This window comes from Crocuta crocuta, unplaced genomic scaffold (genome assembly GCF_008692635.1).
Source record: "Crocuta crocuta isolate KB4526 unplaced genomic scaffold, BGI_CrCroc_1.0 scaffold318, whole genome shotgun sequence".
Taxonomy (NCBI): Eukaryota; Metazoa; Chordata; class Mammalia; order Carnivora; family Hyaenidae; genus Crocuta; species Crocuta crocuta.
The window spans coordinates 3,599,265-3,614,266 of NW_027531425.1; the positions used below are offsets into that span (position 1 = coordinate 3,599,265).

The 15,002-nt window shown below is 39.0% G+C and overlaps 1 protein-coding gene across 4 annotated transcripts in view; it reads right to left on the reverse strand.

Moving 5' to 3' along the window:
- PPP1R12B (protein phosphatase 1 regulatory subunit 12B) overlaps positions 1-15,002 on the reverse strand; it is a 203,499-nt gene that overhangs the window by 102,036 nt on the left and 86,461 nt on the right. For all 4 annotated transcript variants that reach the window (XM_077772123.1, XM_077772122.1, XM_077772126.1 and 1 more), the window contains one exon: positions 11,902-12,084. In XM_077772123.1, the coding sequence (XP_077628249.1) occupies positions 11,902-12,084 (183 nt within the window). The remainder of the gene's footprint in view (positions 1-11,901; positions 12,085-15,002) is intronic.

The window sequence follows — 15,002 nt, forward strand, 5'->3', positions numbered from 1 at the left end:
CGATGAAGATTAATTGCATCTAGGAGGGTACTGGTATATAACATAACAGGCTTTCAAAAGTATGAATCCTCTTACCCCATTTAAACCTTTCATAGTTTTGAAAGCCAACTCAAAGTCTATCTAAACTGGTGTCATGAAGTCCTTTCTAACCTAACCATCCTATACCATTCACCTTCTCTAAACTCCTAATATACCTGAACACAATTCTGCACTCAAGGATATATTGCTCCTTAATGTGTATGCGTGGTTTACTATGTGCATATTTGATGTCCTTGATCTTCAAGGCACAACCTAGGATATATCCCCTTCTCAATATACCCATGGTTCTCAGCACAATACTGAGCACATAATTGGTCAGTCACTGAAGACTTAGAAGCCTGTGATTTTAGAATCCAATATTACCTACAAATCTCCTAACTCCACTGATTAACCAATTAAGAAACTGAGCCTAAAGAAATTAAATGCCTTGCTTGAGAAGGCAGGAATCACGTGCTCAGCTGGAGGGTAAACGAGGCAGGCCTCTTGCCTTACAGCCCAGTAGCCCGCTGCTCTCTTGTGAAGAAGCACCACGGCAGTCCACAAAGAGCCTCCATATACCAGAAAACATCTGCACTCCCTATATTAAAACATTTAACACTGAATGGGGTAAATACGCTTCTCTGCAACCTTTTCTAACACAAAATAGGGGCTTCAGCAACAGTATACAAAGTAGATCGACTGATGTTCTGCTGCTGCCATCTTCTGGACACAGAAGATTACTACCTGGGGGCTTATTTTTCACTGAGAAACTCTTTCAATAAATATTTACCCAACACCTACTAGGTATTAGGCTCCGTGATATGGAAAAAAACAATAAAAAGCACCCTCGAGAAGCTCACAATATAGTCATGAAGAGAGACAATTTAATGAGTTAGTTAAACCAGTTGTAAGAAAAGTGCTACCGAAGAACACTGAGGAGAGAATAGATTTTAGCCTGGAGCTGGGGAAGCCAGCGGTGGGGTTTAACTTGCAGGAGTTCTTACAGAATGAACAGAATTCTGTTCAACAGGGAAGATGACAGAAGGCCATTCCAGAAAGTCGAGCACAGACAAAGAGGGGCATAAAAATAAAACATGTTCAGGAAACTGAGTTTTCTGAGTACATAAAATGATGCAATTATCAAAGATACAAAAATGCAAGAAGAGTAGAGGGGGGGTGGATAAGAAAAGCAGAACAGTATAGCTCTTGATAGGCTGAGTTCAAAGAGTCTAATGAGTAGTCTCTACAGAGCTGAAAGGACTACCCATCAGCTTAGAATCTTCTATACTGCCTGGCTCAGCAGTTTTGGATTCTGTCTAGAAACTGGTCCTTTGAGCATAAAAGATCAATTAGGAAACTTCTCATCTTACAGGTATGAGAAAACATTTACTTCCACGAAGAGTCAATGTGACTGTACAGTGTGTGGTATGCAAACAGCTTTCACCCAGACCTCAAGACCTCAATGAGCTAGTCTCTGTGTTTTGTAATTTCCTGTTCAAAGGCCAACTCCAGGAGCAGCCTAACCCTTCATTTACCTAAACCAGCTTCTCCCTGTAATTGCCCTACATATCCAACACATTGTTTCTTTGTTTTATTTACTTAAAATATATACACTTAACAATTTACAAGATATAAAGAATATGACCACCATCCATGTACTTTCATCCAACTTAAGAATACATTACCGGGGCACCTGGCTGGCTCAGTTGGTCCGACTTCAGCTCAGGTCATGATCTCACGGTTTGTGGGTTCGTGCTGTCAGCACAGAGCCCACTTTGGATCCTCTGCCTCCCTCTCTCTCTGCCCCTCCCCCTCTTGTGTTCTCTCTCTCTCCCTCTCTCAAAAATAAATAATTAACTTTTAAAAAAGCCTACATTACTGATATCGGTTTCCTCTTAAAAAGAGAAGCATGTTTCTGCTTTATGAAATTCTTAATTGTCCTCGGCTACTCTAACCTCCTGGGTGGGATCCTTAAGTCAGTGCATATGTTTAAATACTTCAGGAATATCAGCGCACCTGTGTGGCTAAGTCAGTTAAGCGTCTGATTCTTGATTTCAATGCAGGGCATGATCTTGTGGTCCATGAGTTCGAGCCCTGCATCAGGCTCTGTGATGACAGCTTAGAGACTGGAGCCTGCAGCAGATTCTGTGTCTCCCCCTCTCTCTCTCTCTGCTCCTCCCTTGCTCAGTCTCTCTCTTTTAGAAATAAAACATTTAAAAAAATGGTAAATAAAAATCTGTAAAATAAATAATAAATTCTTGAACATGAAGAAATAACAGGAAAGTTCTAAACCAGTTATTCTCAACACCGTACCCCCTTATTCTTACACTCACCCTCTCCCAAGGCCCCCAACCACACCACAACCACAATAATGTATGCAATCAAGTCAGCTTCCCAGAAGACCATCAGGAAAAGGACTGAGGGTAGAAACACACACCTAGGATATCAAAGCCATCAAGCAAAGACTTTACCTGCTGCTTCTGCTATTCCACGCCCAGTACGTCCTGCTGTCTCAACTCAGCACAGCGAGAGTTAGCTCCCAAACATAGAAGATGCTAGTAAACTATGGCAGAGGCTTGTTTCCATTTCCCAGAACACAAACATCAACTTCCTGTGCCTTGGATTTCCATAAAACCAGGAACAGTAAAGAACTCCACTCCCAGATCAAATCATTCTAGGGGGGAGCAGGTCAAGCTACCTCAGACACACCTTGCCGCACACCTGTGCGGCAGCTTCCCAGAAACCCAATTTTCAACAAACAGGTGGCCACTCCTCTGGTTGTCCTTCCCTAGTAACCTAGTAAACACCAGAGCTACTTTTAGGAGATTGTTACAAGTGACTGTCTTTTTCTAACATGGGAAAATCAACTGGCAGGAGAGAGAGGGGAGAGGGTTTGAGAGAGGGCACAAAAGTCTGGTCCCTCCCACATGTCACCAATACTCACAGCTCTGAAAAAAGAACCACTTTATCAGGAGATTAACTGTAAAAACATAGCTGATAAGGGCTTTGAGTAGCAGGTGTTAGGTGACTGCTCACTTTACTCTGAAGTGGCTGGGGACTTAGGACAGAACCACCAGAGCCTCAGCTGCACCAGGGGACGGATTCTGATCCTTTGGAATGTGTGTGTCCCAAAGGGGAGGGGGAAACGTTTAAAGCCTCAGCTCCTGAGCTGTTAAGTGGTGTGCCGAGGAATTACGTGACACATGCCATTGTCTCTGGAAAACGAAGTGAGTTTGTGTCTCAGTAGCTGTGTTTAGCAACAGGAATACAGGAAAAAGATAACAGACTTGGAAGTTCAAGTCCCTTAAATCTTAACGTAGTAACTCTCCACAGGCCTCATCCACGTCTTCTTCCCAGAACAGTTCAGTGGAGCTAAATGGCCTTAGTGTTATTTTTAAACAGCTTTATTGATACAGTTCACACACCCAGTTAAGCGTACCATTCAGTGGGTTTTAGTATATTCACAGTTACGTAATTATCACCATAATCAATTTTAAAACATTCCCATCACCCCAAAAGAAACCACATATGCATTAGCAGTCACTTTCCACTTCGTGTTTTTAAATCTAGATCAACAGCATCATTTTCACTGGCTAAATAGTACCACACTGCCTCAGACAGATCCAAAACATCATCAATCGCAAAACGCACAGCCACTATACCACAAAAGAAAGAAAAAACAGTGCCAATCACGCATGCTTTTTATCAACTTGTTGTCACTTGATTTAATAGCTACTGAAAGCAGTCTTTTTGACTTATTTAGACATATTTTGTACCAGCAACGCACGTAACTCCATGGAAATAACAGAACACTTATGACTAAATTCACACACGTGCAGGAATGACGACTAGCAGTAAGACGTGATGATTTCAGAGATACTGAAATGTGAAAAATGTTCACCCTAGAATCAACAGTATCAAATATTACACAGTATGGAGCGTCCTTGGTTACAAAACAACAGAAACTGACCTCACTAACTTAAGAAAGGAACCACACATGTACAATCTATATAAGCTAAGAAGCTAATAGAGTAGCTAATCATCTAAGCAACCCCAAACCCCCCAGAATGGCAATATAATAGAAAATATATCTACTGCTATATACATTTCACTTTCTTCCTGTTCCACAGTCATAGTTAGGAAGAGAGAGGTCTGTCTTAATAGAGAAAAACTTAGTAAACTCAGTGTTTTTGCAGTCTTTTAATAGAAAGAAAATATTTATTTTAGAACCAAAATTGAGAGAGTGGGGGAGCTGGGGAATCTCTTTCTAGAGTAGCCTTTCCATTTGACCCCTGCCTGTCTCTAGCTTGAGACAGTGAGATGAGTCAAAGGACTTTAAAAAACCATGACTCAGTGTTTAATTACTTGGTTTAAATTTCTAACATTCCTAAGATGATGCCAAATTAATTTGCTGACAGCTTCACATTAGCAGGAATAACTACCTAGTAGCTTTAAAGACCCTGAGGAATTCAAGAAGGTCAATAAGTGTGGTATATACGACTCAGTCAATACTGACCATATCCTGACCAAGCAGAGTCGTATGTGGGCTGTTTGGGAGGGAGAAACAATTTTAGCTTCTTGTGGAGAAAAACTATTTTAGCCATTTCTATAAAGAAAAGAAAGGGCACCAATAAAAAAAGATGTAAAATTCAGGGTTGGGGTGAGAGACGGAAAAAGTTAGAGGAGAAACAGAGCAACAGGATCAAAGGCAGACACTATCAGACTCTAATATTAGCCAAGGGAACTGTTTACATTTTTGTTGCTAAGGAAAACTTGGAGCTTTGGAAAATGAACCTAACCACTGCACTATTGTGACAGCTGCCGCTTGGCTCTGATATCCCTACACAGTTATCTGCCAACTGCTTGCCACTTGCCATTTCTGTCCTGCTGTCTGCCAGTCAAGTCAACCCCTTTACAATCAGATGACCCTGTTGGGTTCTGTAATCCTCAGGGGCATTCCAAAGACTGGGTGGCAGTGATTACAGTGCCTTGAAGGTAGACTGCTGCATTCTGGGCTACAGACGCAGATGGAAAGGCCCCCAAATCAAAACCTTTATTCTTAAATCCAACAGAAGAAATGGTTAGTGAGTTCAGTGACAGGGGAAAAAGAGGCTTGGGCGATGATCTCTACTGTGCCTCAGACTCAAGGTGTGACATTAGACAAATCACTCCCTGCTCTTAGAGTCTCAGTGCTTCCATTTGTAAAATAGGAGCTTAACTCCTATTCTCTCCATCATGTAAAGAGAATAATTTCGAGCACAGTTGAGCTTTTCAGGAAAGAAAACAAAAGGAACTTTGTAAATTCAAAACTATGCCCTTCTTAAAAGTAATAAACTATCTCAGAAGTCCTGCCCTGAGCTTATGTAGCAAAATCATAAATTATCTAAAATCCTGCAAACCTTGAATCTCTTGACTCTTGTGTTTATTCTTCAGTGATTATGGCCATCTTCACGGACTTACATTATAAGAGACTGTTGTCCCTGGAATTAAATTTTTTTTTCAAGTGTTCCTTTCCCTGCCCTCCTTATAATGGCAATACTTTATCACTCTGGAACTTTGGAAAATACAGAGAAAAATAAAAAAAGAAAAGAAAAGAAAAATTACCCATAATCCCTCCCCAGAAAAATCCAGTGTTAAGATTTCCTTGTTTATTACTATTTGGTATCATAATGTATTTTTTTTTTTTGGTATCTAGCTCTGTCCATTTATTAATGTAACTCCAATCATATTAACAAACGGACAGAAAGAACACAGGGTGTAAAGCTGAGACTGATCATTAAACGCATGCACACACCCTTTTATCCTTCTTAGGATCAAACATTCTCAGCAAAGAAAAGCCAGCTGGACAGGTTTAATAGCAAGACCCAGTCCCCAGTCCCCATGCTCTGACACTGGAAATGGAGATTCTTTCTGAGAGGTGACTTTTCCACGGGTTAGGTCTTGCTGTGGCCAGTTTTATTTTATTTTTTTAAATTTATTTCTAGGAGAGAGAGAGAGACAGCGTGAACAGGGGAGGGTCAGAGAGAGAGGGAGACACAGACTCTGAAACAGGCTCCAGGCTCTGCGCTGGCAGTCAGCACAGAGCTCGATGCGGGGCTCGAACCCACGAACCGTGAGATCATGACCTAAGCGAAAGTCGGACGCTTAACCGACTAAGCCACCCAGGCGCCCCAAGCTGTGGGCAGTTTTAAAGCCCCATTTATCCCAGTGCTCACTAATTGTTTCAAATTGGACCTGTGAATGCGGCCTTCAGGCCTCCATCATGGTTCCCAGCAGGAGTCCAAATGCCTCCACAATGAGCTGATTACAGAGAAAGCTGCAGCTTCAAGAGGAGAATTAACACCCAGCATGCTCTTTCAGAAGGAAAATTTAGCTGTTTTCAAAACATGTGATTTTTTTTTCTTTCAGCTTGTGTTTGTCTAGAGGGAGAAATTCTAAATGGCTTTAATTCTGTAAAGGCTTAAATGATATGTTTTATTTGATCAAGTCATTCCCTAGCTGAAAATACTTCAGTAGTATTCCATAGCTCTGAAAACAGAAGTTCAAGTTTCTTAGCATAGCCCAACAGCAGAAATCTACATGGTTTGGTTCTCTAACTCCACAACTTCCAAAGTATACCCAGTAGAATACCAGTCTTTAGTTTCTTTGAAACAAACTATTCAATGGACCAGAAATTTGGGAAATGCTGTAAATTCTAACAAGCTCACACTCCTCTCTCCACACCCAACCCCCTCCCCGAAAAGGCTTTTGAGTAATCCTGTTTAACTTCCTTTAACCCATTCTTTCACAAACTCATCTGACCACGGGCTTTTTTTTTTTTAATTCATCTAAATCTATTTCACACAGACACTTTCAGAAATGCTACACTGGTCTTGCCTTCTCCCAGCTTTGGGCATATTCAACTTGTTCCCTAAATTTCTCCTGTTCCCTCTAATATACCATCCTCCCACGACCACCTGTAGTTCACTCCCAGTTGCCTTCAGAATTCAACTGCAGTCACTTCCTCTGGCACACCTTTTCTGTCACCTTACTCAGGAGAATTTAGATTCCCCTCCCCTGTGCCCCCATAGCAATCTATACATATCTTTACCAGAGCACTTAACACGGGAGGGTATTATGTGATTTGTTTATTTGCCTTCCCACAATAGATAACTTTAAGCTCCTCAAGGACAGGAAAGATGTTTTTCTTTGACCTTGTGTCTTTAACCACTGTGCCTGGCACATGGCAGGCTCTTAACGGTTGTTAGGTACCTTATATACGTGGGTTCCCATTTAAATAGGACTCTATATAGGTACAACACATCTACAAAATCTTTTATTCTAGGAACCACTTCTGATTAAATTACCATTTTTATAGATGTGTCTATCTTTAGTGTATCTGGTCACTTCTAATTATTGTTACCAACTTAAATAATAGCTTGAGGTTTTTGTTCTGCATTCAAAACTATCAAATACTGACCTGCATGTAATACTTCTAAGAATATATCTGAGAAGCTGCCCCTGTTAACTCCGTCACAGTCATTCATTTCCTTCAGTGTTTATAAGGTGCTCTGCAAGTCTGTCCTTGGTAGGCAACTGTTTTACAGGAATCCCTTGTACCCTAGTTGGCCAATGTGGTTCTTCACGGTGGCTTTAAATTGCTTGTGCCAATAGCCCCAGAGTTTCAAGAGTGCAAACCTAATTTCTACGTTAAATTCTTGGCTTGGGATTTCCATACTCTATGGGTAGTAAAAATTACCCCCAAAAGATTTTTCTGTCCCTGTTCAGACCCTTGGATAAGCCCCATCCTTGACACTTCTTTGGGCCATAGACAAGGTACAAAGCAGCCCTTGGAGAGCTCCAGCTTTTCTTGGTTATAGCTCCTAGCCAAGTCCAAAGCCATGCTTCCTACATCCATACATGGCACTAAAATCTGAGCCTCCAAATTCTAAGGTCTACTATATAGGCCTCATACTAACCTTGAGCCACTTTTTTTTTTTTTTTTTTGACCTAGTAGTTCCCTTTCACTTTTCTGAACTCAGCTATATTTTCCTATGTTTGTAATGGGAAAGGGGTCCTTATAAACCCATCTACCATGTTACTAGAACCTTTTTCTTAAATAAATTTTGAGCCCATTCACTTTTCTCCATCTCTTTTACCACTTTCTCTGTGCAAGCCACTGTTCTCTCTCATGCGACTTTCTTCCGCAATAATCTCCTTACTGTTCCCCTGTCCAATTCATATGGAATACTGTAACCAGAGTTTAAAAGCCAGAATTTTAAAAAATGTAAGTCAGACCCTATGTTATCTTTTTGCTTAAAATCTTCTATTGGGATATTACCTGGCAATTTTACTCCTAGATATATACCCAAGAGAAATAAAAACTTATGCCCACACAAAAACTTGTACATGAATGTTTATGGTAACATTATTCAAAATAGCCAAAAGGTGGAAAGAACCCAAATGTCCATCAACTTATGAATTGCAAACAAAATGCAGTATACCTGCACAATGAAAGAGTGTTTGGACATAAAAAAGAATAAAGTGCTGATACATGCTTCAACATGGGTGAACTTGAAAACATTACTCTATGTGAAAGAAGACAGTCACAGAAGACCACATATTGATTCCATTTATATGAAATGTCCAAAATAGGCAACTCAACAGAAACAGAAAGATCAGTGGTTGCTAAGGTCTAAGGAATGGGGAGATGGGGTGGGAGTAGGGGGGGACAATAATTAAAGGGTAGGAGATTTCTTTTTAAGGTAATAAAAATGTTCTAAAATTGACTGTGGCAATGGATGCCCATATCTGTGAATATACTAAAAATAACTGAATTGTATACCTTAAATTATATGGTAAATACATTTTATCTTTATAAAGCTGTTAAAAAAAATTCTAGTAGCTCATCATGGTTCTTAACATATAAATCCAGAATCCTTGTCCTTGGCTGTAAGACTCTGCATTATATAGCTCCTACTTATTCCTCAAGCCTCACCTTAGACTGCTCTTTTCCCTAACTCTCTACAATGAAGCCACAGCATCTTCTTTTAGATTTTCCAAAGGATCAAGCACCTGCCTACCTTAGTGTCTGTCTTTTCAATAGCCGTATTTCCCGCCTGGAATGCTTACCCCTTCCCTTAGCTATTATTTGTCCTACTGAATTCAATTTAAGCATCATACTCTTAGGATAACCTTCTCTGATCCTGCCAGAAAAGGGGAGTCTTCTGTAAGCAGATCATCTGTAAAACATTGTCATAACAACTCACACCACCTCTTCATAGTATATATCACAATTATTTGTTTAACATTTGTTTTTCTTCACTAGCATATCCATTTCCCAAGGGATAGGATTGTTATTCTCGTTTACGGCTATACCATCTGGGTTTATCATAGCACTTTGCAATGACAAATGCTCAGTAAATATTCCGAAAGGAAAGAATGCTAGTGACTGAGTCCAACAGCTATTTATCTAATCTTCCTCTTTATTTATCTTGTATCATTACCCTAATTTGCCTAAATATCATTATTTATTATCTAATAAATATTTAGTATCTCCTTGTTTATTATATAGCACCATCTAGAAAATGCACTTAATACACCACATTCACATAAATCATTGACATTTTGATTTATTTTTATAGTTATATTCTTTCATTCTTATATTTGCTGCTCCTTGAGGAATTCTCCTAGTGATAATATGTAATACATAGTAGGTAATCAATAAATATTTGTGGCTTAAATAAAACTCCTAAAACAAAATTAAAATCTGTAGCACATGGTATCTTATTGTTCATAGGTTATAAAAATCCCAGAAGACAGTAACCATCTCTCTAGGTTTTTCTAAATAATGATGCATGCAAGTAAGTAATAATGCGATTTGATAAAAAAAAAAAACAAAACTGACTTATCCATCATTTTAGGGATCATGATCTTAATGATGAATTCAACTCATTTTACTGTCTCAGCCCAGAAGGAATTCTTTAAAGGGAGTTCTTCTCAGCTAATGAAAATATTTCTTTTGCATTTATTTCTAGATGAAACTAATAGTATCTAAATCATATCTGAGCTATTAAATGATAAGCATTAAATATTCAAGATTGATTTGTTAAAATTTCCTTGGCTGGAAACCAACTAAAAGATGATACTTTGCAATCTGTTAGCCCTGAAAATGGACTTTCTCCAATTTTTATATAAAGAAATGAAAAAAAAGAAAGGAAGGGATGACAGGAAGGGAAAGAAAGGAAGAAGAGAAACACTATTTTTCAATTCACTTAACATCTCCCTTCCACTTCTTCTCAAAATGTGTTTTAGAATTGTCTTTATAATAAACAAACATCTAAACAGTTTAATTCAAGGAGTGCCTGGGTGGCTCAGTTGGTTAAGTGTCTGGACTTCAGCTCAGGTCATGATCTCATAAATCGTGAGTTCAAGCCCCACATTGGGCTCTGTGCTGTCAGCACAGAGACTGCTTTGGATCCTCTGTCCCCTTCTCTCTCTGCCCCTCCCCAACTCCCACTCTCTCTCTTTCTCAAGAATAATAAATTTGGGGTGCCTGGGTGGCTCATTTGGTTAAGTGTCTGATTTCAGCTCAGATCACGATCTCACGGTTCGTGGGTTCGAACACCACATCGGACTCTGTGCTGACAGCTCAGAGTTCAGGGCCTGGAGCCTGTTTTGGATTCTGTGTCCCTCTCTCTCTGCCCTTCCCCCACTTGCACTCTGTCTCTATCTCTCAACAATAAATATTTTAAAAAATTAAAAAAAGAATAATACATTAAAAAAAAATGAAAGTTTAACTTGTACCTCGTAGATGGTTAGACTTCCTGACTTATTATACATATACACACACTAGCAAATATAAAATCTCCTTCTTTTGGATATTCAAAATAAAATGAAATCAAACTGAAGTCTAGGGGTGCCTGGGTGGGTCAGTCAGTTAAGCGTCCAACTTCGGCTCAGGTCATGATCTCACAACTCGTGGGTTCAAGCCCCACGTCGGGCTCTGTGCTGACAGCTAGCTTAGAGCCTGAAGCCTGCTTCGGATTCTGTGTCTCCCTCTCTCTCTGACCCTCCCCTGCTCATGCTGCCTCTACCTCTCTCTCTCAAAAATATACAAAACATTAAAAATTTTTTAAAAAAGAAATTAAACTGAAGTCTAAATTTTAATATGATTTCACTTGTTTTTCTAGTCTTAAAAAAAGCATGGCTTGTGTTTTTAAGTAGATCCAAAACAGCCAAATGGAGGGCACTCTATTTTTTATACTTTTTTAAGCAGAGAAAATGTCCCATTCTTCTTAGTTACATTTTCCAAGGCCTCTTGATACTGACAACCAAAAAGTTCTTCTTAGATTCTACCTTAAACCTCTCCTATGCCAATTTATGACAGCTCTGTCGTAATTTTTCTCTAAAGAAACTATAGGGTAACCAGTCACTAACCTACCATGTCATCACATACTATGCACTTCCCTTTCTGGTATTCTTAAATCCATTAAAACTTTATATCCTAGCTCTATTTCTCGGAGCCTTTTATCATGTCACTGCCTTTCTTTGCTGACAGAGAAGTCTTCACAGACTCCTCAGAACAAAACAAAAGATCCTTCTCTGTGCTTCATGTTCTCCATCACAAAATGGGGAAATAATGCCTGACCGTGATTTCTCTTAAAAGAAAAACAGAAAAAAGATATGCCTCTATTCATAACAGAATAAGTATCTATGTTAAATGATCAGAAATAATTAAGATCTCTGCCAAAAATCTCCTGGAGGCAAAATACAAAACCTAAACTGTAATATAAAGATCTGCTTTCATAAATGTATTTGAGATTAGGGGAAAGACTTCCCACCCACTCCTTTATCTCCTACCTCAAAGCAGAACCCCACAAATGAAATCAGTACATAACATACCTCCTCTTCTCCCTGGCTTCCACCGAGGAGTCTGTTCCAGGAGTGGAGAGCAGAGTGGCAGTTGTAACCCCATTGGCAGTGTTGGGTGAAGGGCGATTAGTGATCACACAGAGCGGGGTGCTAGAAGAGACATTGTCCGCTGTTTTCTCTGCTGTTGAGTCAGCCTGCAATTTGTAAGGAGTCCTGAAATAAAACAAAACAAAAAACAAAAACAAAAACAAACCCAAAAACACAAGCAGAAAGAGAATGGTTAGGCATGCTACATCACAAAGCACTAGCACAGAGACAAAGGGTTGGAGGTAAGTTTAAGTAGAGAATCTTCTTGCTCAGATTTTGTTTGTTGTTGACTGTGTTTTTTAATTCTGAGCTCTTAAATCTTAGAACAGTATGATTACACACTTAAGTCTGATATCCTCTCTGCACAAAGAGTTCTGTTTCATGAACATTTTTTTTTTTTGCCTGAGATTAAAAAAATTTTTTTAAATCAACTAGGACACCAGGCAAGATAGTAACATATGCAAGACTGCTTTAAATGATTCCTGAGTACCATCTGGTCTTCACACACGCATACAGAAGCAGGGCCTCTCCACACACATGAAAACAACACTAAAGTCACTTACGATATTGTCTCCACCTGCCCCTCAATTCTTGGCAGGGACAGTCTTTGTAGTAGTCCTCAGCCTAGATTAGATGACCATCGTCTTGGATTCCAGAGATATTTGATAAATACAACCCCAGTATGTTCAGTTCTCTCGCACCTAGCTCAGCAACTGCTCTCTTCCCATTTAAGCAAATGCCCAATTGTCTGTATTCTTAAGTGCATACATGAGCAACGGAAACAAAAACTATTAAGATTCTATATGTAACCTTAACTACAGATTTCCAACAGCAAGCTGTATAATTAAACTCATTTACATGAAAACAAGATCTTTGTTTCTTAACAAAGAGTTGAGAGCAACCATTGGCTCTCCACCCAAAAAGCTATCATTTGTGATGTCACAGCTTGTTGCTGGGGTAACAGAGATCCAAAATTGATATTCACAGAGATGGGAAAAGCAATGAAAATCATGAACGCTAAAAATCTGTTTTTTTCATCTATTCACAATTATCAGAAATGCTTATAAGTTGCTATAAGCTCATCTTCAAATAATCACATCATTAGAATAAGCTTGAAAGCAATAATCAGATTATAAAAAAATCTAAATATGGTACCTAGATGTAAATATAAAAATAGAACAGTTTTGAAGTGGTGATCTAAAAATTAAAAACCACAAGCCACTTCTCCAGAAGCAATGGATGACCCAGAAAAAAGGTGAAATTAAATTCCTCAGACTTATAAGATGTATAAGTCTACAGGATATGCTAATAAAATTAGCCAGAAACAAAGTTGTAAAAAATTACACTTATCAAAACCTTACCTGACATTCTTTTTAGATTACTATCATGTTTTGTTCTCTCTGAAATTTTTCCTGCTGTGGAAATGCCAAGGGTTTTATTTTAATAAATTACAGAATAGGACTTGTACTATTACTTTGAAATGTAGAGTGATTTTATAAGTAGATTGTTAGGAGCAGAGCAGGAAAAGCTCCAGAGCAGGGGTCAGAGGCTCTGGAACCATGTGGGGCTGCATTTCAGCCAAGTTAACTTCTCTAGTCTCTTCATCTGTAAAATGGGGATAATGGTACTTAACATGTAGGGGTCTTGTGATAATTAAATAAAATAATGTATGTAGAACACTTAGTATACAGCCTGAATAACATATAAGCTCTGTAGAAACAAAATAGTGAAAGAGACAGGAGTGCTGACATGGACAAATCTAGGTTCAAACCCTGCCTCAGTTTCTTACTAGATGTGTGACCTTGGGCAGATGATTAAGTTTTGGGTCTCAGGTTCCACATCTATAAAATGAGAATGGTATCTCATATACTGGAGCCTCTTTATAAACCATACACGTGTGCCTGAGATAGCTAGTTGCCTAACCCATATTCATTTTCCTTTTTTTTCCTGACTAATAGAACCCACATTTTACTGAGAGAAGTAACGTAGCTAGTTAACAATCCATTTTTCCAAGTCTCCCTGGCTGCTAAAGGTAGCCAGTGAGCCATAAGCATAACCTCAGTTTAAAGGCATTCCCTCTGTGCATTTCTCCCTTTCTCCCTTCTTCCCGCCTAGAATGCAGTTATGACAGCTAGAGCTTCAGCATCTACTTTGTGACATGAGGCAACCCATGGAAATGGAAGCCATAATCTAAGGACTGTGAAGCAGAAAGACAGAAGGATTCAGGATCCTTTAATGACTCTGAAGTTGTGGTGCCAGCTCTGCCTATTTCTGGACTTTAAGTGAGAGAAAAAAAAATAAACCTTTATCATATTTAAGCCTCAGTTATTTGGATTTACTGTTACATGTGAGTAAACTGAATGCTCATGTAATTTTTGTACAGTTTCTAAGCCAATGCTTAGCACATGATAGGGTTCAACAAGTTCTTAATAATCCAGTAACCTCTTTGTTTCAGTTTCTTCATCAATGGGTATAATATTAGTATGCCTGTGCAGATGAACTATTATGAGGACCTAAAAAATTTCTACATAATTGTACAGTATTATTATTAATAATCCATCTGAGCCTATCCCTCCTGGCTAAACAAATGATCACCACTTACTTTAGGGAAAGAACTCTAATAAACAGACAAAAATCAGTCAAAATTCTAGATATGAGGCCCCCAAAAGAGGTTCCTTTGCTATACCCCAAAGTGAAAAGGTCTCTGACCACACATAAAGGGTTGAAAGCCACAGTCAGAACCACAGCTGAAGTCCCTCTGCATTTTTTGAATGAAGCCCCGCCCACATTACCTCCATGCTGCCCCTTAGACGGAGTAGACACCACTGCCCTGGGAACAAAGTTTAGACAAAAACAAATTTCTTCCTTCCCACAGTGTTTCCAGCAAAATGCTCTCATTGGCTGAGAACTTTCAGAGAGCTATAGGAAGCTTTTGGAACAAGAGTTAGCGTTTCTTCTGATTTGGATTTGTATGCCATCCTCCAAAAAAAGAGCAAATAGAAGAGATTCCTATTCATGATTATACAAAAATTAATGTCAATGAA